This window comes from Calliphora vicina, chromosome 4 (assembly GCF_958450345.1).
Source record: "Calliphora vicina chromosome 4, idCalVici1.1, whole genome shotgun sequence".
NCBI lineage: Eukaryota > Metazoa > Arthropoda > Insecta > Diptera > Calliphoridae > Calliphora > Calliphora vicina.
The window spans coordinates 100,073,586-100,096,867 of record NC_088783.1 but is presented as its reverse complement, the minus strand read 5'-3'; the positions used below and the strand labels follow the sequence as shown (position 1 = coordinate 100,096,867).

At 33.5% G+C, this 23,282-nt stretch overlaps 3 protein-coding genes across 3 annotated transcripts; all 3 read left to right on the top strand.

The window, feature by feature from the left end:
• Positions 1-474: 474 nt before the first annotated feature.
• Positions 475-5,787, top strand: LOC135958605 (uncharacterized). The gene is made up of 2 exons (XM_065509502.1): positions 475-4,555; positions 5,201-5,787. Exons 1-2 carry the CDS (start codon positions 475-477, stop codon positions 5,785-5,787), a joined length of 4,668 nt encoding a protein of 1,555 aa, XP_065365574.1.
• A 38-nt stretch (positions 5,788-5,825) lies between these two features.
• On the top strand, positions 5,826-6,761 carry LOC135957719 (uncharacterized). The gene has a single exon (XM_065508513.1). The coding sequence runs from the start codon at positions 5,827-5,829 to the stop codon at positions 6,724-6,726; it is 900 nt and encodes a 299-aa protein (XP_065364585.1). The 5' UTR covers position 5,826; the 3' UTR covers positions 6,727-6,761.
• Positions 6,762-7,893: 1,132 nt separating this feature from the next.
• Positions 7,894-18,382, top strand: LOC135958604 (ataxin-2 homolog). The gene is made up of 7 exons (XM_065509501.1): positions 7,894-7,934; positions 14,678-14,699; positions 14,763-14,820; positions 14,898-15,261; positions 17,756-17,777; positions 17,841-17,898; positions 17,976-18,382. Exons 1-7 carry the CDS (start codon positions 7,894-7,896, stop codon positions 18,380-18,382), a joined length of 972 nt encoding a protein of 323 aa, XP_065365573.1.
• The last annotated feature ends 4,900 nt before the right edge of the window (positions 18,383-23,282 follow it).

The following is a 23,282-nucleotide window of genomic DNA, read 5'->3' as shown; positions in this document are numbered from 1 at the left end:
TTTTGTTAATAAAAGCTAAGCGAACAAGCCTATTATTTGCAAAACATTCTAGTCATATTATTTCTACTTCCAATAAATAAGAGGTCAATGAACTTGGTTGGTGTTTTACATAGTCAACAGCTGATCGTCTATACAGAACACTAAACGAATGCAAACATTTTATCACTCAGAGGTTCGAATGTATGAATTCACCATTTTATGATTGGATAATTTTTTCTTGTGAATCTATTACAATATATAATTTGTAGAATAACAATTATTGGCGTAGATATTTCCTATATATATTCGTGTAAGAGATAGTTCTATATCGTTTTTCTATTTACATATTGGGGTACGGTTTCGTTTGTTTTTTTTTTTTTTCTTAATCTTGATTTTCATAAGGTAATCTCAGTTTTCCACATTTACCTTTTACTGCGTTTTATACTCACTTTTCATTTCTAAAATTTCATAAGTTTCCATTAATAAAATTTCATAATGTCGTTGGATCAATTCATTCGCTTAGCCGATAGCATTGTTGAGTTCGAAGCTGACCTAAACGATAACAGATATCCTTTGACAACACATCATGCACTCGAAGTGCATCGTTTCGAACTAAAGTCGCTTTGGAATCGAATTAGGATAGCTTACGAACAGTTCTTAGCTGAGGCTGAAAAAGAAACTAATGAGGGAGAGGATCCAATTGATATAGAATCATTTAAGCAAAAGTATAAAAGCACTTACACTACATATTGCAATTGTTTGACAAAAGTGGGCCAGCTGTCTGACGATCTTCGTGACCAGCAAGTTTCAAGTCCGGAAGTGGTGACACGTCCAACCGATCTTTCCGCTATACGCATCTCTTCTCATGATGTTATCCCAAATCCTATTCCTTCCGTATCTCATAGTTTTCACTTGCCACCTGTTGAGATCGAAACATTTCATGGTGACTATGCTTCATGGCCTACCTTCCGGGACATGTTTACCGCGATTATGTCCAACTCTAGGGCCAGCAATGTCGAAAAATTGTTCTTTTTAATGCAGAAAACAACAGGTGAGGCCAAAGAGATTGTTCGAAAAAGTCCTTTAACAAATCAAGGTTTCGACTTGGCATGGAAAAACCTATGTTTGCGATATGAGAACCGGAGAGTATTGGTTAATGGTCAGTTGAAGATCCTCTTCAACCTAAAACCAATTCATTCCGAATCAGGCACCGCTCTCAAACAATTGCAAAGAGATATAAATTCCTGTATATCTATTCTAAAACTTTACAATATTGACGTCGCTAGTTGGGACCCTATTTTCGTATTCATATGTACGAATAAGCTTCCAGAGAATACCTTGACGCTATGGGAACAACAGTTAAGCGATAAGACTGAAATTCCAAAGTGGTCAGAGTTAGACCAATTCCTGACTAATCGCTACAGGACCTTGGAATCTGTCACAGAGATTCGTGGTTCAAGTTCTACCAAAAGCAATGATCAAAAACCAAAAAATATGTCCAGTTCCATTTCTAATAAAAAAGTTCATAGCTTTCAAGCAAAAGTGTCCACTCCTAAGTGTCAGTTGTGTCCAAAAGAAACCCACACGATTCGTAAGTGCGCCAAATTTTTAAAAATGAGTTATCAACAACGCCTGGAAGAAATCAAAAAGGAGGGTTTGTGTCTGAATTGTTTTTCGAAAACGCACAGTGTAAGAAATTGCACTAGTAAACATAGTTGCTTTAAATGTCAAAAAAGACACAACACTCTTCTTCATAAGGATGTTGATAACTCTAATTCCTCTCAACAAGGCCCAAGTACCAGTAGTTCAGCACTCAAACCTACCTCGGCCCCCTATTATCCTTCTAATTCTGGTCCAATACAGTCCACTAATGATTCCACTTCTGGCCGAGTTCAATCTTGTTTTGCTTCTAATTCAAAGTGTGTTCTACTGGGAACAGCTTGGGTGTACATTTTACATTTGGGCACAAAATATCAGGTACGGGCATTGATAGATTCTGGGTCAGAAGGAACGTTTATTTCTGAGCGACTTCTGAATACCATTAAACTTCCCTCACAGCCTAATAATGCACAGATTTCTGGGTTGAATAACACAGTTTCTGCAAAAGTTCAACGTCAATGTTCTATTGTTGTGGGTTCTAATATAAATAGCGACATCTCCATTTCAGTCACAGCTCTAGTGGTTCCTCACTTGTCCAATAACCTCCCTTCTCAAAGCTTTTCTCATTCGAAATTTTCGAGCCTTCCTGATATTCAATTGGCAGATCCAAAGTTTTATTCAAGTTCGAAAATAGATATGTTGATTGGCGGTGACGTGTTTCCATTAATTGTTCGTTCAGGGATTATACATAATGTATGTGAATCTCTTTTAGCCCAAGAAACCGTTTTCGGATGGATTCTTACCGGGCCGGTTACACGTCAGTCCAATACCAATCTTACAATTGCTTCTCATTTTTGTGAAATTACTTTGGACAAGGCCATTTCGCGCTTTTGGGAGGTGGAGAATCTTCCTAAGAAGAACTTTATGTCTCCTTCTGACAGGGCATGTGAAGAACTATATTTTCAAACGACGAGTAGAAACTCAGATGGTCGTTACATAGTTTCGTTACCCTTTAAGGAGGGTTTTCCAGATAGTCCGAGCATTGGTCATTCTCGATCCAGTGCGATGGCACAATTTCTTCGAAATGAGGCTAGGCTAATTCGAAATGCTGACCTTAAATTCGAATACGACAAGGTTGTTCGGGAATACGAAGAACTTGGTCATATGACCAAAGTCAGTTCTTCAAATCTCTCTGATAATTCTAAGGTATATTACCTTCCACACCATGCAGTCGTTAAACCTGATAGCCTCACTACAAAGGTCCGTGTAGTGTTTAATGCTTCGTCTCCTTCTTCCAATGGACTCAGTCTGAATTCTGTCCTTCATGTAGGTCCTATTCTGCAAAATGACCTTACTTTACTAATTCTAAGATGGCGATTCTTTAAGTTTGTTTTCAATGCAGATATTCAAAAAATGTATCGGCAGATTTTGGTTGATCCGAAACACACTTCGTATCAACGAATTCTATTTCGTGATAGTCCGAATAGTCCAATATGTGACTATGAATTGAAAACGGTAACCTTTGGTGTGAATTGCGCGCCATATTTGGCGATTCGTACACTTCTACGACTAGCAGATGACGTTCAGGACACTTTGCCCATAGCCAGTTCGATTCTTCGAAAGTCGATGTATGTGGACGATGTTTTAGCCGGAGCACATTCAAAACGAGATGCCATAATTGCAAAAAGGGAGCTAATCCAAGCTCTACACTCAGCTGGGTTCGAGTTGAGAAAATGGACATCCAATTCCGTGGATATATTAACAGATATTCCAAAAGATCATTTACTACATGAACATTTTCTAATATTCGAAGATAATAGTTCTGCAAAAACTCTGGGAATTCGTTGGAATGCTCATTCCGATGAGTTTTACTTCGATGCAAGACAATTCGAGAAGTCGACAGTATATACGAAAAGAGAAGTTCTTTCCAGAATAGCCAAATTGTTCGATCCTGCTGGATGGCTAGCGCCATGTATTGTTCTAGCAAAAATGCTCATGCAACGTATATGGATAGATGGCACTGATTGGGACGAAAACCTATCTCCTGAAACACTTCATCAGTGGAAGTCATTCGAAGAAAGTTATCCGTCAATCAATTCCATTCGAATTCCTCGATGGATTGATTATGTTATAAATGCTGATGTCCAATTCCATGGATTTTGCGATGCCTCGGAGAAAGCTTACGCAGCAGCATTATACATCCGCATATCCTTAAATAGTTCTGTTCAAACACATTTGATTTCATCTAAAACTAAAGTTGCACCAATCAAGACACTGTCCATTCCAAGACTTGAACTTTGTGGTGCATTACTTCTTGCTGAAATGATTGAGAACCTGATACCAAGCTTAGATGTGGATAACTATACCATAACATGTTGGACGGATTCAACAATTGTACTTTCCTGGCTTGCAAAACCAGCATGTAATTGGCTTACCTTCGTGGCTAATAGAGTTTCAAAAATAACCCAAATAGTCCCCTTTTCTAGATGGAAGCACATAATCTCCGAAGAAAATCCAGCTGACTTAGCAAGCCGTGGTATTTCACCATCAGAACTAAACAACAACAAATTATGGTGGTTCGGTCCTTCTTGGCTTAAGAATTCCATTTCTGATTGGCCAAATCAACATTTGTTCGATACTCCTAATACAGATCTAGAAATCAAACCTATTCGCGTCCATTTTTCATTCTTTTCTGATTTCGATGATTTGTTAGAAAGATTTTCATCATTTTCAAAGGCAATGCGCGTAATGGCATATGTCTATAGGTTTTTCTACCGTACACATCCAAGGTTTCGTTCAAGTTTCTATAAGGATTCCACCCTGATCTCAAGTTGTGAAATAATTTCCGTTCGTGACAGACTTATTTCCGTTTGTCAAAAGGCAGCTTATCCAAACGACTATAGAGCTCTTTCATCTCGACGAGTTGTTTCCAAATCCAGTAGTATCCTAAACCTCAATCCGTTTCTAGATGAAGAAGGTTTGATACGTTCTTGTGGTCGGCTAGAGTTATCTCCAGAACTGTCGTATAATGAAAAACACCCGATTATTATTCCATATAACTCCAAATTCGCACGACTACTGGTAAAATTTATCCATGACATCAGCTTACATGGCGGTAATCAATTAGTTTTGCGACTTCTACGCATGCAATATTGGATCCCAAAGGCTAAAAACCTTATAAAATCGACAATCAATAATTGTAGGACGTGCCTAGTATATAAAAAACGATGTCAAAGGCAGATAATGGCCGCGTTGCCGCAAGAGCGTTGTGAATTTACTCGTCCATTCACGCATACAGGGCTAGATTTCGCTGGCCCTTTCGACGTAAAGAGCTACTCCGGTCGAGCTTGCCGCATTACAAAGGGATATGTATGTGTATTCGTCTGTTTTTCTACAAAGGCGATTCACTTAGAGGCTACATCCGACCTCTCTACTCCTACTTTCCTGGCAGCATTCAGTCGTTTTGTGTCACGCCGCGGTTGTCCTTTACACCTGTATTCTGACAATGGAACAAACTTCGTTGGAGCATCTCGAATATTAGCCAAGGAATTCATTCAAACAACTCAACAACGCATTCAAGCGAACTACTCTCACCAAAATATTATGTGGCACTTTATTCCAGCTGGCGCCCCACATATGGGCGGCCTATGGGAGGCTGGTGTGAAGAGTTTCAAAGCACATTTCCGAAAAACTGCAGGCTGTCACAAATACACGCATGAAGAGTTATCCACACTATTATCCAAAATTGAATCTTGTTTGAATTCCCGGCCAATTTCTCCAGTGTCAACTGATCCTACAGATCTTTGCGCATTAACTCCAGGTCATTTCCTTATAGGTTCACCAATCCTCGCACCTATCGACCCCCAGGTTAACGACTCATCCGTATCCATAACTAATCGATGGCAAAAATTAAAACTGGTTCATCAAAACTTCTGCCAACGATGGAAAAATGAGTACTTGAAAGAACTTCATAAAAGAATAAAATGGCAAAGACCCGAGCAGAATCTACAAGAAGGATCACTTGTCGTCATAAGAGATGAAAACCTCCCACCGAATTCATGGCGACTTGGTAGAGTGACAAAAATCTACTCTGGCTCAGACAATCGAGTTCGCGTTGCAGAAGTTTTCACACAACGAGGCATTATAAAGCGTCCAATCGTTAAACTTATTCTTCTGCCTACAGAATCTGAGTTGCGTCCCCCCTCTTAGTTCTCTCACTTATCATACAATTTCCTTTTTCAGATTAATATGCCTAAAATTACATCGAGATCATCGAAATCCAACACCTCCTCCCAGAGACTTCCAAAAAGATATAATGCGTTTCCGTGCAGAATCTGTAAGCGACCACATCCTTTGCGAACATGTAGGAAATTTCTGGCAATGAATATAAACGATCGCATACGTGCAGTCCGCGAGCATAGGTACTGCTCAAACTGCCTAGCTCATGACCATTCCCATGGCACATGCTTTTCTGGACTTGGATGCAAACATTGCCATAAATTTCATCATACCTTATTGCATGTTAATCCACGACTAGTAAAAGATTTATTGCCCCGTCGTTCACGTTCACGCTCACGCTCTCCGTCTCCGCAACGCCCTTCAACGTCCAAAAAAAACCGTTCGTCCAGACCCAAGGAAGAGGACTCACTACCTTCGACATCAAAATCAGCATCTCTAACTTCGATCTTACGTCAAAACACATTGGTTCTTTTACCGACAGTTCTCGTAAAAGTATCTTCTACGCATGCTCGATGCTTGCTTGACTCCGCATCTACAGTTAGCAGAGTTTCGAAGAAATTTGTCGACAAGTTGGATTTGACAGCTTTTACACTCCGCGAAGAAACTATTTGTCCGATTACTCTAAAATCCAGATTCGATTCGTCTTCCAAAATCGAGGGAACATTTCGGGTAGACAATCGGATAGCTCTACGAACTCCGTCTGAATCCCTTCCAGAAAACTATAAAAACCATTTCCGTGATATGTTCCTCGCAGACTCAAAATTTAACGAATCGGGCTCTATTGATATAATTATCGGCGCAGACCTTTATCCTAAGGTAATTCGTGAGGGATTTTTCTCGAAAACAGGCTTTCCCACTGCTCAAAGCACTATCTTTGGTTGGACTATTTATGGTCCCTGTTCATTATAAATCTGAAATGCACTTTCATACACGCAAAATACCAAACGTACAGTAAAATTTAAAAAATTTTTCTTGAATTTAATATTATTGAATTGTAAATTTAAAAATTCTATTGTACTATAACACATAAACATATAATTGATGAACATATATACTACTTGAATTTGAATTATATTAATTATAAGATTAACATTGTAAATATTTTTTTCTTATTCCACAGCAGTCTTATGACATGGCCAAGGCGACTTTTCCTTCATTCATTTGCAGGTGTCCTGCAAGGCGGGCGGCAATGTTTACGCCAACAGATAACATTTCAGTTATTAACCCTATAAGTACAATGTACTTTTTTTTTGTATATTGTATATCAAAGCTGCATAGCAAACAGATAAATAGCTATAAACATAGCTATTTATCTCTTTCTAAATGTTTATTAACACCTAAAACCAAATGTCAAGTTGGCCTAAATGTCATAAGGCTGCATCCGGTTTTCTTCTAAAAAATTGAATTTTCTTCTTGTTCTTTCGCCAGTCTTGAAAAGAGGTAATAATTTCTGCAACAATAAAAAATATTGAATTTGTTCAAAACCCTAATTCCTTTTGTTTCTTTATTTCAATCTTTTCCTATTGGGGTTTTATTTCGAGTAAATAAAATAAATACCTATATTTATTTTATTTACGGATCAAGGTGATTTTCTCTCCAGCATTCCAACCACCACTTTCTGAGCTAAACATTTGGGTCCTTCGAACCTTCGCATTATAAAATTCCTCAAACGACTCCTGCGGTAATTTCCGGCGATTGAGTACTTGCATCTGCACTTGGAATTCATTTTCGAAACGCTGATACTGAGCCAAGATTGCATTCTCCAAATCTTACCAAGAATTAATTTGAGCCAGTTTGCGGTGGTTCCAGTAACAGCTCTAGTCCTCTTGCATGAGCATCATGAAATGACACAGTCGGAGCCGGATTCGTTGGAATGTTTTGTTGCTTATTTACATTTAAGGCCATCTTTATATCATTAATGCATTATTGATTATATCATCGACTTGCCTCATAAATTGAGCTTGGGAAAAACCGATGGATGCATAACACCACCATTATTTCACCAGAGCAGCCTCACAGCTCAAAGTGTTCGTCACGAAGTCCGCGAAAGTACGACTCAACAAATCCAGAGCAGTAATGGCGAATACCGGAAGAATTCCCGCCACTCATGGCGAAGGGTATAAAAATATGTAATATGTATACAGTGTAGCCAGATGTGGGGATTTGTCCCCAAACTGGGGATTTCAAGATTTTTTTGGGGACAGAATTCCGTGGGGAGGGATTTGGGGATTTTAACAAAATTTGGGGATTTACATGCATTTTTGGGGATTTTACATTTTTAGACATTCTTTATTTAAATTTTATAGTGCTTGTATCTGTAATTAAAAATGTTAATTACATTTCTTCAGAATTTGACGAAAATGACAAAAATTTTAGATATGCATTTCGAGACTTTTTTTGCTCGCCACAATTTACTTTGATAATGTAAAAATTAAAAAAAAGGATTTCAAAAAATGTTCACAGATGTTAAATTGTTTTAAATTCTTGCTAAGAATACAAAGCTGAATCATTCTCTAAGAGCTATTTTTTGAATTCGTATTTAAATATTAATTATCTTTAAGTTCTATTTAAATGAGTTTTTCAGTGCTCTTTTAAATGGTACTTAAATGGCCAACGTTATTTATTTAAAATTTATTTAAGTTTCATAAACTTGTAGCGCTGTATTTTTTTTACAGTATCCAGCAAAAACTCCACTTCCGATGCGGTGTCTTCTTTGTCCATTTTCTTACCAATAATTTTATTTTTTAATAAACTTTAATTTTTTTATTGGGTAAAACGTACAAATTTTTGATTTGGTTGAACACCTGTTTTATGCAAAATTATCGATAATTGTTTGACATTTAGTAGTGCTACCATAATTCTATCATCATTTAAATTAGAAAAATTATATAGCACTGAAAAACTCGGCTGTGCCGAATCTTATATACCCTTCACCAAATTATACTTCAAAATAAAAATTTTAAATATTTTTAAGTAAACAAAATTTATTTTTATTTTTCAAAGTAGTTTTTTTAAGGGTTTCTTTCTTTATTCATTACAAAAAATTCAAATTATAAATTATGCCTCAGCGCCTTAAAGGCTTTTTAGAGGCAATTAGTGGCAACATTTTTAAAATTTTTTTTTTTTTTTAAATTTAAAATTTTTTTTTTACTAAATATTAAAAAAAAATTTGGTGAAAAAAAATCGGGTTAAAAAATATTTTTTCCGTTTTTGACCCATTGTAGGTCCAACTTACTATGGTCATAGTAATCCAGATATAGGTCAAAAATCGAGGTTGTCAAATTATAAATTATGCCTCAGCGCCTTAAAGGCTTTTTAGGGACAATTAGTGTCAACATTTTTTGAAAATTTTTTTTTCAAATTGTTTTTTTTATATTTAGTAAAAAAAAAAATTTGGTGAAAAAAAAATCGGTTTAAAAAATATTTTTCCCGTTTTTGACGCATTGTAGGTCCAATTTACTATGGTCATAGTAATCTAGATATAGGTAAAATATAGAGGTTGTCCTGGTTTTTTCCTTATATCTGGACCGATTTTCTAGATTTTAAACAGCAACCGAGCCGGAAGAATTCCGGATATATTGATGTATGAATCGGGTATGTAAGTTATTTGGGGGCTTCGGAAAGTTAATTTCTACAGATATACAGTCAGACGGACATGGCTATAATCGAATACAGTATCCATCTTATTTATCAATTGTATTGCAAATTAAGTTAAAGTTCTAAATTCGAATCTTAATTATGTACTAAAAGGTGAACTGAATTTACATTTTTTAAAAAAACATAATTTTTTGGGATAAAAAGTTCAAACCCCTACATTTTAAAAATCAAATATTAAAAAACTCTTGATTTCTCAAGGAGTCCTAAAAAATAATATCTTCTAAACAAGTTGTTCCAAAATCGATGAATCAACTTTAGTAAAATTTTGTATTAACAATATAATATATGTTTTTTTTTTTAATTTTGTTTTTTAAAAATACATATAAACTTACGGGTACAAAATTGGGGATTTCAATTTTGAAATGGGGATTTTTTGGGGACATCGACTTTCAAATTGGGGACATGAGGTAAACTTTGTCTGGCAACACTGTATGTATATAAAAATAATAGTTATAAAAAAAATTAACGCAAAAATAATTAAGATTTCCAGTATTTACGGATACCGCACTAATACCGAAAAGCTATTTATAAAAAATTATAATATTGTGTAAATAAGTAAGTGGCAAGGACCACCCCATCCGGCGAGCCTCAGCCCGGCATACGCGATCATACCAGCGCCGATAACATCTGGTAACCCCCAACACCACAACAGATGTTTTGTCTGTTGTTATTTTCTTTCACGTGAGCCAAGATAGCGTCGACGAGATAGCGTCGATTTTGGGAATTTAAAAAACCGGGAAGTCGAAATACCCAATTTATGGGAATTAAGAAAATCGGGAAGTAAAAATACCCAATTATATAGTAATATTAATGCAAATGGAAATAAAAGCAAAAAACATAAAACCTAAGAAATACTAGAAAACTATAATTTAATTTTAACAAAAATTACTAGTTGGAATTTAGGTATAAGAAGGTTAATCAAAAATGGCAAAAAAAATCGTTGCTGATCTACCACGGGAAATATGGGAAGTGGCTCGGTACAAGCCATATATATTATGAAAGAAGACAGTTTTTGGAACATAATGAGACAATCGTGCTAAAAATCGTGAGAATGGTTCCAGAGAAAAATAGGTTCCTCCGAAATGGCCAAAAAAAATCATTGCTGATTTATTACGGGACACATGGGTAGTGGCTCGGTACAAGCCATATATATTATGAAAGTAGAGGGTTTTTGGAACAAAATGAGCCAATCGTGCTAAAAATCGTATGAATGGTTCCAGAGAAAAATAGGTGCCTCCAAAATGACCAAAAAAAATCGTTGCTGATTTATAACGGGATACATGGGAAGTGGCTCGGTACAAGCCATATATAATATGAAAGTAGAGGGTTTTTGGAACAAAATGAGCCAATCGTGCTAAAAATCGTGTGAATGGTTCCAGAGAAAAATAGGTGCCTCCAAAATTACCAAAAAAAATCGTTGCTGATTTATAACGGGACACATGGGAAGTGGCTTGGTACAAGCCATATATATTATGAAAGTAGACAGTTTTTGGAACACAATGAACCAATCGTGCTAAAAATCGTATGAATGGTTCCAGAGAAAAATAGGTTCCTCCAAAATGGCCAAACAAAATCGTTGCTGATTTATTACGGGAAGCATGGGAAGTGGCTCTGTACAAGCCATATATATTATGAAAGAAGACAGTTTTTGGAACATAATGAGACAATCGTGCTAAAAATCGTGTGAATGGTTCCAGAGAAAAATGACTTCCTCCAAAATGGCCAACAAAAATCGTTGCTGATTTATTACGGGACACATGGGAAGTGGCTCTGTACAAGCCATATATAATATGAATGTAGAGGGTTTTTGGAACAAAATGAGCCAATCGTGCTAAAAATCGTGTGAATGGTTCCAGAGAAAAATAGGTTCCTCCAAAATGGCCAAAAAAAATAGTTGCTGATTTATTACGGGACACATAGGAAGTGGCTCGGTACAAGCCATATATATTATGAAAGAAGGCAGTTTTTGGAACATAATGGGATAATCGTGCTAAAAATCGTGTGAATGGTTCCAGAGAAAAATGACTTCCTCCAAAATGGCCAAAAAAAATCGTTGCTGATTTATTACGGGACACATAGGAAGTGGCTCGGTACACGCCATATATATTATGAAAGTAGACAGTTTTTGGAACATAATAAACCAATTGTGCTAAAAATCGTGTGAATGGTTCCAGAAAAAAATAGGTTCTTCCAAAATGGCCAAAAAAAATCGTTGCTGATTTATTACTGGAAACATGGGAAGTGGCTCGGTACAAGCCATATATAATATGAAAGTAGAGGGTTTTTTGAACAAAATGAACCAATCGTGCTAAAAATCGTGTGAATGGTTCCAGAGAAAAATAGGTTCCTCCAAAATGGCCAAAAAAATCGTTGCTGATTTATTACGGGACACATGGAAAGTGGCTCGATACAAGCCATATATAATATGAAAGTAGAGGGTTTTTTGAACAAAATGAACCAATCGTGCTAAAAATTGTGTGAATGGTTCCAGAGAAAAATGACTTCCTCCAAAATGGCCAAAAAAAATCATTGCTGATTTATTACGGGACACATGGGAAGTGGCTCGGTATAAGCTATATATATTATGAAAGTAGACAGTTTTTGGAACAAAATGAACCAATCGTGCTAAAAATCGTGTGAATGGTTCCAGAGAAAAATAGGTGCCTCCAAAATGACCAAAAAAATCGTTGCTGAATTATTACGGGAAATATGGAAAGTGGCTCGATACAAGCCATATATAATATGAAAATAGACAGTTTTTGGAACATAATGAGACAATCGTGCTAAAAATCGTGTGAGTGGTTCCATAGAAAAATGACTTCCTCCAAAATGGCCAAAAAAAAATCGTTGCTGATTTATTACGGGACACATGGGAAGTGGCTTGGTACAAGTCATATATTATATGAAAGTAGGCAGTTTTTGGAACATAATGAGCCAATCGTGTGATTGGTCCTAGAAAAAAATGACTTCCTCCAAAATGGTCAAAAAAAAATCGTTGCTGAAAATAGTCGGAAAGTCAAAAAAGTCGTTTAAGTAAAAAGTCGAAAATACGAAAAGTCGACTTTTCATATATTACTAAGTCGACTTTTTGAAAAACGGAAAAAGTCTAAAGGTCGAAAAGTCGACTTTTTGAAAATCGGAAAAGGTCTAAAGGTCGTAAAGTCAACTTTTTGATTCAACTATAGAGCCCTAGTTTATACGTAGCATATTCGCTAATAAGAAGGATTTGCAATAAACTAACTCACGGTTTATATGTATTTCACTTTGGTTACGGAAAATTCTTGTTTTTATGTTTTGCCTGATGGTAAAATTTAATCTATTGATTGCACTGTTATTGCAAAAATATGATAAATTTTTAATTTTTTTTAAATGCAATAAAAAAATCAAAAATTCTTGTTTGTCATGCAATCCAATTAATGCAAAAACGCAATGAAATATTTTAAAAACGTCTTACAACCCGTCTACAACAGACACCAAATGCTGTTAAAACATGATGTTATAAGAGAGTTGTTAATACACATGGTTTAACTCCCTGCCTATACTAGACAAATATTTATCATAACAATTAATGACGTTTGTTGTCAAGACAAAGTTGTCTGAGCAAAAGCACTAACAATTTTGTCATAACGAAGCAATAATACTAATAAATGAAGACTATACCTTATAATTTTTTATCTTGACAACGATTTTTACGTTTATCATGATCAAAATTTATCAGGTATAGACAGGTAGTAACAACCTTCTGTCAACAAAAGTTGCCATCACTTTTTTACTTCGGTCGCATTCAGTAGTACCAACCAAAGTATAACAAGTAGTCCAACTCTTTGACAGCAGTACCTAACTCTATGTGTTAGTGAAAAAGTACCTAAGTCTAAATATGTGTTAGTAACAAAAATGTATATGTGTTGGAGCCTTTTGAATTTTCACCAGACACACAGAGTTCTAAAAAAATGTTTAAATTTTAATTTATTTAAATTTTGTTCTATTTTCAATACCAAAAATTGAAACTCTGTTCTATATTTTAAAACCTGCCACAAACAAAATAAAACGTCAAAATTAATAAAAAAAATATTTTTTAGTTTGTGCGAAATGGACGTGCTTCGGAAAAGAAAAAGTGCTAAATGTGTTGAAAAAAAATATAAAATAATGTGTGTTAGTGAATTTACGCGTATCAAACTATATTTATTGGACAATTTATAGTTAAAATTTCGAGACTTTTGATGTGTATAATTCTCTCACAAGGGTGTTGAATTTACACAGTACCCGTATATGTGAGAGAGTAAAATTATAAAATAGAGAGTTGGACTCTTGGTATACTTTGGTACCAACCAAAGTATAGCAAGTAGTCCAACTCTTTGACAGCAGTACCTAACTCTATACATGTGTTAGTGAAAAAGTACCTAAGTCTAAATATGTGTTAGTAACAAAAATGTATATGTGTTGGTGCCTTTTGAATTTTCACCAGACACACAGAGTTCTAAAAAAATATTTAAATTTCAATTTATTTAAATTTTGTTCTATTTTCAATACCAAAAATTGAAACTCTGTTCTATATTTTAAAACCTACCACAAACAAAATAAAACGTCAAAATTAATAAAAAAATATTTTTTAGTTTGTGCGAAATGGACGTGCTTCGGAAAAGAAAAAGTGCTAAATGTGTTGAAAAAAATTATAAAATAATGTGAGTTATTGAATTTATGTGTATTAAACTATATTTATTCGACAATTTATAGTTAAAATTTCGAGACTTTTGATGTGTATAATTCTCTCACAAGGGTGTTGAATTTACACAGTACCCGTATATGTGAGAGAGTAATTTTAAAAAATAGAGAGTTGGACTACTTGGTATACTTTGGTACCAACATACATTAACGGTAAATTCTTGTAAGTTTGTGGAAAATTCTGATGCGACATTAGTGCAGTAAATTTTGGTAAGTAATGTTGTCTGTGGTAATGTTCAATATTTTATGTTACATATTAATTTTGTATTTTAAATAAAAATTATTTGGGTTAAGCTTAAATAATTATTATTTAAAAGTACAAATTTATTGTAACTTAAAAAATATTTAACTTTGGTACTATTTAAAAAAAATACCTTAAAAAATATTTAATCTTTGGTACAATTTAAAAAAAACCTTAGATTAAATATTTTGAAGTTATACAAAATATTAGAAAAACTTTATAATTTTTATTTATTTTCAGAAAAATTAAAGCAGTTGAAATGGTAAGCTATACAAAAATTAGAATAGATTTATATTTAATTAATAATTATTATTTTTATTTTCAGAGTATTATAATCCCTATTATTTTTAAAATTACGGTGGAGCAGCAGTCTCCAGCCGTTCGTAATTCAAATTAAAAAAAAGGAAGGGTGGGAACAAGAGAAAATTGTATGTTAAAAAAAAGCTATTTAGAACAGCAGTACCACCAACACAACAAGCTGAAACACCACAGCAACAAGCTGTACCACCACAACAACAATTAGCAGCACCACCGCAGCAACAAGCAGTACCACCACAACAACAATTAGCAGCACCACAACAACAAGCAGCACCACCGCAGCAACAAGCAGTACCAGCACAACAACAAGCAGCAGCACCAAAACAACAAACAGCTCAACCAAAACAACAACAAACAGCTCAACCAAAACAACAACAAACAGCAGCACCAAAACAACAACAACAAGCACCACCAACACAACAATATGTTGCACCACAACAACAAATATTTCCACCACAACAACAGCATGCATCACCACCACTTCCTCAGACCATGAGAAAGAGGCAGTATTCTGCGCCTCCTCCACCTCTTCCTAGAGGATTAAATTGATTTTTTTATTCTTAACAATATTTTTTTTTAATAACACTTTTTTTTATTTATTCTTAATACTTCTTTATTTTGAATACCTTATATTATTTTTAGTTAAATTTTAAGAAAATGAGTTAATAAACTATTTTATTTTTAATCACAAAAACACAGTGTTATTTGGAACTAGAGTGCCATAGGGGATAGTATATATTTACCAAAATGTGAGAACTGAACCTTAGCTATTTCGGTTTTCAAATGGTACTTTTTGAATTTTCTTGAATAATGGACCAAGAAATATGAAATTAAGAATATATGGTTCTGAGTGTGTGAAAATTCAATGGAGAGACTTATTTATTAGAATATTTTGTTCACTAATGAAACGAGAAACTCAATTGCAACAAATTTATTACAAAATATTAGGAAACTACCTAAAATAAGGTAACATATTATTTACATATTTATTAATTAATTTCTCAAAACGTATACGTTATTTTGTTTAAGGAAATCGTGCACTTGATGATACTTCGTTTTGAATTTTGGTTATAACTTGGTTATTTTTGATAGTAATGCATTAAACACATTCAAGACAACAGGCTACACGACTACACGAACACAAATTCTGCTGGTTACAGTTGTAGTCGTGTGTCAGCTACTGAATTATTTTGTTTGTCATGCAATCCAATTAATGCAAAAACGCAATGAAATATTTTAAAAACGTCTTACAACCCGTCTACAACAGACACCAAATGCTGTTAAAACATGATGTTATAAGAGAGTTGTTAATACACATGGTTTAACTCCCTGCCTATACTAGACAAATATTTATCATAACAATTAATGACGTTTGTTGTCAAGACAAAGTTGTCTGAGCAAAAGCACTAACAATTTTGTCATAACGAAGCAATAATACTAATAAATGAAGACTATACCTTATAATTTTTTATCTTGACAACGATTTTTACGTTTATCATGATCAAAATTTATCAGGTATAGACAGGTAGTAACAACCTTCTGTCAACAAAAGTTGCCATCACTTTTTTACTTCGGTCGCATTCAGTAGTACCAACCAAAGTATAACAAGTAGTCCAACTCTTTGACAGCAGTACCTAACTCTATGTGTTAGTGAAAAAGTACCTAAGTCTAAATATGTGTTAGTAACAAAAATGTATATGTGTTGGAGCCTTTTGAATTTTCACCAGACACACAGAGTTCTAAAAAAATGTTTAAATTTTAATTTATTTAAATTTTGTTCTATTTTCAATACCAAAAATTGAAACTCTGTTCTATATTTTAAAACCTGCCACAAACAAAATAAAACGTCAAAATTAATAAAAAAAATATTTTTTAGTTTGTGCGAAATGGACGTGCTTCGGAAAAGAAAAAGTGCTAAATGTGTTGAAAAAAAATATAAAATAATGTGTGTTAGTGAATTTACGCGTATCAAACTATATTTATTGGACAATTTATAGTTAAAATTTCGAGACTTTTGATGTGTATAATTCTCTCACAAGGGTGTTGAATTTACACAGTACCCGTATATGTGAGAGAGTAAAATTATAAAATAGAGAGTTGGACTCTTGGTATACTTTGGTACCAACCAAAGTATAGCAAGTAGTCCAACTCTTTGACAGCAGTACCTAACTCTATACATGTGTTAGTGAAAAAGTACCTAAGTCTAAATATGTGTTAGTAACAAAAATGTATATGTGTTGGTGCCTTTTGAATTTTCACCAGACACACAGAGTTCTAAAAAAATATTTAAATTTCAATTTATTTAAATTTTGTTCTATTTTCAATACCAAAAATTGAAACTCTGTTCTATATTTTAAAACCTACCACAAACAAAATAAAACGTCAAAATTAATAAAAAAATATTTTTTAGTTTGTGCGAAATGGACGTGCTTCGGAAAAGAAAAAGTGCTAAATGTGTTGAAAAAAATTATAAAATAATGTGAGTTATTGAATTTATGTGTATTAAACTATATTTATTCGACAATTTATAGTTAAAATTTCGAGACTTTTGATGTGTATAATTCTCTCACAAGGGTGTTGAATTTACACAGTACCCGTATATGTGAGAGAGTAATTTTAAAAAATAGAGAGTTGGACTACTTGGTATACTTTGGTACCAACATACATTAACGGTAAATTCTTGTAAGTTTGTGGAAAATTCTGATGCGACATTAGTGCAGTAAATTTTGGTAAGTAATGTTGTCTGTGGTAATGTTCAATATTTTATGTTACATATTAATTTTGTATTTTAAATAAAAATTATTTGGGTTAAGCTTAAATAATTATTATTTAAAAGTACAAATTTATTGTAACTTAAAAAATATTTAACTTTGGTACTATTTAAAAAAAATACCTTAAAAAATATTTAATCTTTGGTACAATTTAAAAAAAACCTTAGATTAAATATTTTGAAGTTATACAAAATATTAGAAAAACTTTATAATTTTTATTTATTTTCAGAAAAATTAAAGCAGTTGAAATGGTAAGCTATACAAAAATTAGAATAGATTTATATTTAATTAATAATTATTATTTTTATTTTCAGAGTATTATAATCCCTATTATTTTTAAAATTACGGTGGAGCAGCAGTCTCCAGCCGTTCGTAATTCAAATTAAAAAAAAGGAAGGGTGGGAACAAGAGAAAATTGTATGTTAAAAAAAAGCTATTTAGAACAGCAGTACCACCAACACAACAAGCTGAAACACCACAGCAACAAGCTGTACCACCACAACAACAATTAGCAGCACCACCGCAGCAACAAGCAGTACCACCACAACAACAATTAGCAGCACCACAACAACAAGCAGCACCACCGCAGCAACAAGCAGTACCAGCACAACAACAAGCAGCAGCACCAAAACAACAAACAGCTCAACCAAAACAACAACAAACAGCTCAACCAAAACAACAACAAACAGCAGCACCAAAACAACAACAACAAGCACCACCAACACAACAATATGTTGCACCACAACAACAAATATTTCCACCACAACAACAGCATGCATCACCACCACTTCCTCAGACCATGAGAAAGAGGCAGTATTCTGCGCCTCCTCCACCTCTTCCTAGAGGATTAAATTGATTTTTTTATTCTTAACAATATTTTTTTTTAATAACACTTTTTTTTATTTATTCTTAATACTTCTTTATTTTGAATACCTTATATTATTTTTAGTTAAATTTTAAGAAAATGAGTTAATAAACTATTTTATTTTTAATCACAAAAACACAGTGTTATTTGGAACTAGAGTGCCATAGGGGATAGTATATATTTACCAAAATGTGAGAACTGAACCTTAGCTATTTCGGTTTTCAAATGGTACTTTTTGAATTTTCTTGAATAATGGACCAAGAAATATGAAATTAAGAATATATGGTTCTGAGTGTGTGAAAATTCAATGGAGAGACTTATTTATTAGAATATTTTGTTCACTAATGAAACGAGAAACTCAATTGCAACAAATTTATTACAAAATATTAGGAAACTACCTAAAATAAGGTAACATATTATTTACATATTTATTAATTAATTTCTCAAAACGTATACGTTATTTTGTTTAAGGAAATCGTGCACTTGATGATACTTCGTTTTGAATTTTGGTTATAACTTGGTTATTTTTGATAGTAATGCATTAAACACATTCAAGACAACAGGCTACACGACTACACGAACACAAATTCTGCTGGTTACAGTTGTAGTCGTGTGTCAGCTACTGAATTATTTTAAAGACGACAGCTACAATTAAACAGCTGATTTATAATTCAGAGGTGCCACTTTAATAAAAAATAACCGTACAAAATTCCAATGTAATTAAGATTGAAACAATTATTTTGAGTAAAAATATATATATGGTTATAATCAATTATGTACTTGTTATTAATTTATTTCAATATGGTTATCAGAAACATCTCTTAATTAAGTAAAAAAATATATTTTTTAAGCACTAATTTGATTTACATTTTTTTATTATATTAGCAACACTATTTCTGTTTTGTAGTTGACAAAAATAGAAATTAGCCTAATTCGGCTACATCGGCATGAGTAGTAGTGTGGCCGTGTAGCTGTGCTGTCGTTAAAATAATCGTCTCCATATAAACGTGTGCATTTTATTTTTGACAGATTGAAGTTGGTAGCCTGCTGTCTTGAATGTGTTTAATGCATAAAAGTTTAAATTCATTTCTCAAATGCATGTGTAAACGCTAGGTTAACAACCGTGTTAAAACATTGATAAAAGCCTAAACATTTCATGCCAGTTGTAGACATAGTGTAAAAATAGTTAACACTAACATTTTCCCCAGATATGTTTGTATTTGAATATCATGGTAACACTTTATTGTTATTAATAAAAATAATAAAATTTGGTTTCAAGCCGCAAATGGACTTAAAAATAATAAATGCTGATATATAAAAGGTTTATTTATCAAATTAGCTGTAATTTTCTTATATTTGTGGCTTCTTGACTTTGTTCTCAACTTTCATCTATTTACTTGCATGTGTAAACGGAGCTTAACTCACGAAAACATTTCATGTTTTAACAGCATTTCGTGTCTGTTGTAGACGGCGTGTTAAAACACATCATTTAACAACTGTGTTAAAATATTGAAAAAACGCTAACATGATGTGTCTATACCTAACACTAACATCATGTTAGTGTCAATGTTAAGCATTTCATGCCAATTGTAGATGTAGTTTCATTTTGCAAAAATATAATCGCTACTACTTTATCCGCTGAACAATTTATAAATCGCTATATTTTAAGATAAAATTAGCATGACTGGAAAATAGCGTCATTTAAAAACGAAACTGCAAAAAGTCGACTTAGTAATTTATGAAAAGCCGACTTTTCGTACTTTCGACTTTTTACTTTAAACGACTTTTTTGACTTTCCGACTATTTTCAACAACGATTTTTTTTTGAACATTTTGGAGGAAGTCATTTTTTTCTCGGACCAATCACACGATTGGCTCATTATGTTCCAAAAACTGCCTACTTTCATATAATATATGACTTGTACCAAGCCACTTCCCCTGTTTCCCGTAAAAAATAAGCAACGATTTTTTTTGGCCATTTTGGAGGAAGTCATTTTTCTCTGGAACCATTCACACGATTTTTAGCACGATTGGTTCATTTTGTTCCAAAAACCATCTTCTTCCATAATATATATGGCTTGTACCGAGCCACTTCTCATGTTTCCCGTAATAAATCAGCAACGATTTTTTTTGGCCATTTTGGAGGAAGTCATTTTTCTCTGGAACCCCTCACACGATTTTTAGCACGATTGGTTCATTTTGTTCCAAAAACTGTCTACTTTCATAATATACAGCTATGGACATATAAATGGCACAAACTTAAATTGAGCATAAATATAAGTATTTTCCAACAAAAACTTTTAAAAATGCAATTTTTTTTGTCTTCTGATTGTTGTTGTAAGAATATTTGTCTCAACAGCGCTCAAATGTTCCGCTATATTCTGCAAATTATTTACCGTTATCATGTTTTGTGTAAACCTGCTGATTTTAAGTGGACATATAAATGGCACAATTTATTTAAAATAGGCAGTACTCGAGTTGTTTTCATTGAAATCACTTGAAATTTTGCGTAGTTGAAAATTAAATATAAGGAGTGAAAAATGCGCCTTTCTTCAGTTGTGGCCGACATACCACAACTGAAGAAAGGCGCATCATATGGAAAATGCATGAAAATGGAAAAAAAGTGGCGGAAATTTCTGAAGTAATGAATATTTCTCGAAAAAAAGTGTACAATGCAATAAAATCATGTGTTGAGAATCCCGATATATTGATTAAGGGCAAAATTCGGAAGCCAAGGCCTCGAAAAACAGATGTACGTACTGATAGAGTTATTGTCGGAATGGCGAAAACTGATCCATTCAAGTCATCACGGCAGATAGCATCCGATATTAATGCATCTATGAACCTGAATATATCTAGCAGGCTTGTCAGAAGAAGATTAAATGATGCAAATTTGTTTGGGCGCATTTCTCTCAAAGAAAAATATTTCAAAACGATTAGTCTTCGCCAGAACCCATAAAGAAAATCCCATTAATTTTTGGAAAAACGTGTTATGGAGTGACGAAACAAAAATTAATAGGATAGGACCAGATGGCAGAACCTTTGTTCATCGTCCTAAAGGACAAGAATACAATCCTCGCTTCACTCAGAAGACAGTAAAACACGGTGGTGGTAGCATTATGGTTTGGGGTGCATTTTCTTGGCATGGCGTGGGTCCCCTCATAAAAATCAATGGCAAAATGGATAAGTTTCAGTACTTAGACATTTTGAAAAACCATATGGAGCCATATGCCTTCGATTCCATGCCAATTAAGTGGAAATTCATGCAAGACAATGACCCCAAACACTCGTCTAAGCTTGTAAAAAATTGGTTCTCTGCTGAGAAAATTGAAGTTTTGGATTGGCCAGCGCAGAGCCCTGACTTAAATCCAATAGAGAACCTTTGGAACGAAGTGAAGGTTGAAATAGCAAAAAAAAATTATAAAAATATGGACGATTTGTGGTCGGCGGCACAGAAAGCCTGGTATGCCATACCCAAATCAAAATGCCAAAAACTAGTCGAAAGTATGGGACGCAGGTGCGAAGCTGTTATTAGAAACAAAGGCTACAGCACTAAATATTAATAGTAAAATATTTGTACATACCAAAAAACCAACAAATGCAATATTAAAATAATTTTTTTTTTCTTTTTTAAAGATTGTGCCATTTATGTGTCCAGCTGATTTCAGTGGTGTTTTTTTTATAACGATTTTTTTTTTTTTAATTAGTGAATTTAAATTTTAGTTTATATTAACATAAAAATAAGTAATAAAGCTTTGTAAAAAACCAAAAAAATTTTGTTTGTTAATAGTATTTACGATATTGTAGCATAAGAAAGAACTTTAGGAAAAATGTGCCATTTATATGTCCATAGCTGTATATGGCTTGTACCAAGCCACTTCCCATGTGTCCCGTAATAAATCAGCAACGATTTTTTTTTGGCCATTTTGGAGGAAGTCATTTTTCTCTGGAACCATTCACACGATTTTTAGCACGATTGTCTCATTATGTTCCAAAAACTGTCTTCTTTCATAATATATATGGCTTGTACCGAGCCACTTCCTATGTGTCCCGTAATAAATCAGCAACGTTTTTTTTTGGCCATTTTGGAGGAACCTATTTTTCTCTGGAACCATTCACACAATTTTTAGCACGATTGTCTCATTATGTTCCAAAAACTGTCTTCTTTCATAATATATATGGCTTGTACCGAGCCACTTCCCACATTTCCCATAATAAATCAGCAACGATTGTTTTTGGCCATTTTGGAGGAAGTCATTTTTCTATCATTTTTCACTCACACGATTTTTAGCACGATTGTCTCATTATGTTCCAAAAACTGTCTACTTTCATATTATATATGGCTTGTACGAGCCACTTCCCATATTTCCCGTTGTAGATCAGAAACGATTTTTTTTGCCATTTTTGATTAACCTTCTTATACCTAAATTCCAACTAGTAATTTTTGTTAAAATTAAATTATAGTTTTCTAGTATTTCTTAGGTTTTATGTTTTTTGCTTTTATTTCCATTTGCATTAATATTACTATATAATTGGGTATTTTTACTTCCCGATTTTCTTAATTCCCATAAATTGGGTATTTCGACTTCCCGGTTTTTTAAATTCCCAAAATCGACGCTATCTCGTCGACGCTATCTTGGCTCACGTTTTTCTTTCTTTGTTATTCCTGGCCAGTACACTCGGTATACTTTTTTATATTTATTTTATTTATTAGTATTTAAAAAAATTACATTTATGAAATATTTAAATTTTAGTTATTATCATTAATTTTAACAAAATTTACACATTTTTTCTTAAATAAATTATAGTTTTTTTTTCAAATTTTATTGTATTGGGAAGCGTGTTAAATAATTTAAGTCCTTTGTAAAGAAGAGAAAACTTAATTTTTGTTG

Excerpts from the sequence above, each read along its gene's own strand:
- LOC135958605 (XM_065509502.1), top strand. The coding sequence starts at position 475 with ATGTCGTTGGATCAATTCATTCGCTTAGCCGATAGCATTGTTGAGTTC. Across the intron at positions 4,556-5,200 it reads TCCGTTTCTAGATGAAGAAG|CTGGCGCCCCACATATGGGC; the intron begins GTTTGATACGTT and ends ACTTTATTCCAG.
- LOC135957719 (XM_065508513.1), top strand. The coding sequence starts at position 5,827 with ATGCCTAAAATTACATCGAGATCATCGAAATCCAACACCTCCTCCCAG.
- LOC135958604 (XM_065509501.1), top strand. The coding sequence starts at position 7,894 with ATGGCGAATACCGGAAGAATTCCCGCCACTCATGGCGAAGG. Across the intron at positions 15,262-17,755 it reads CAGACCATGAGAAAGAGGCA|AAAAATTAAAGCAGTTGAAA; the intron begins GTATTCTGCGCC and ends ATTTATTTTCAG. Across the intron at positions 17,778-17,840 it reads AAATTAAAGCAGTTGAAATG|AGTATTATAATCCCTATTAT; the intron begins GTAAGCTATACA and ends TTTTATTTTCAG.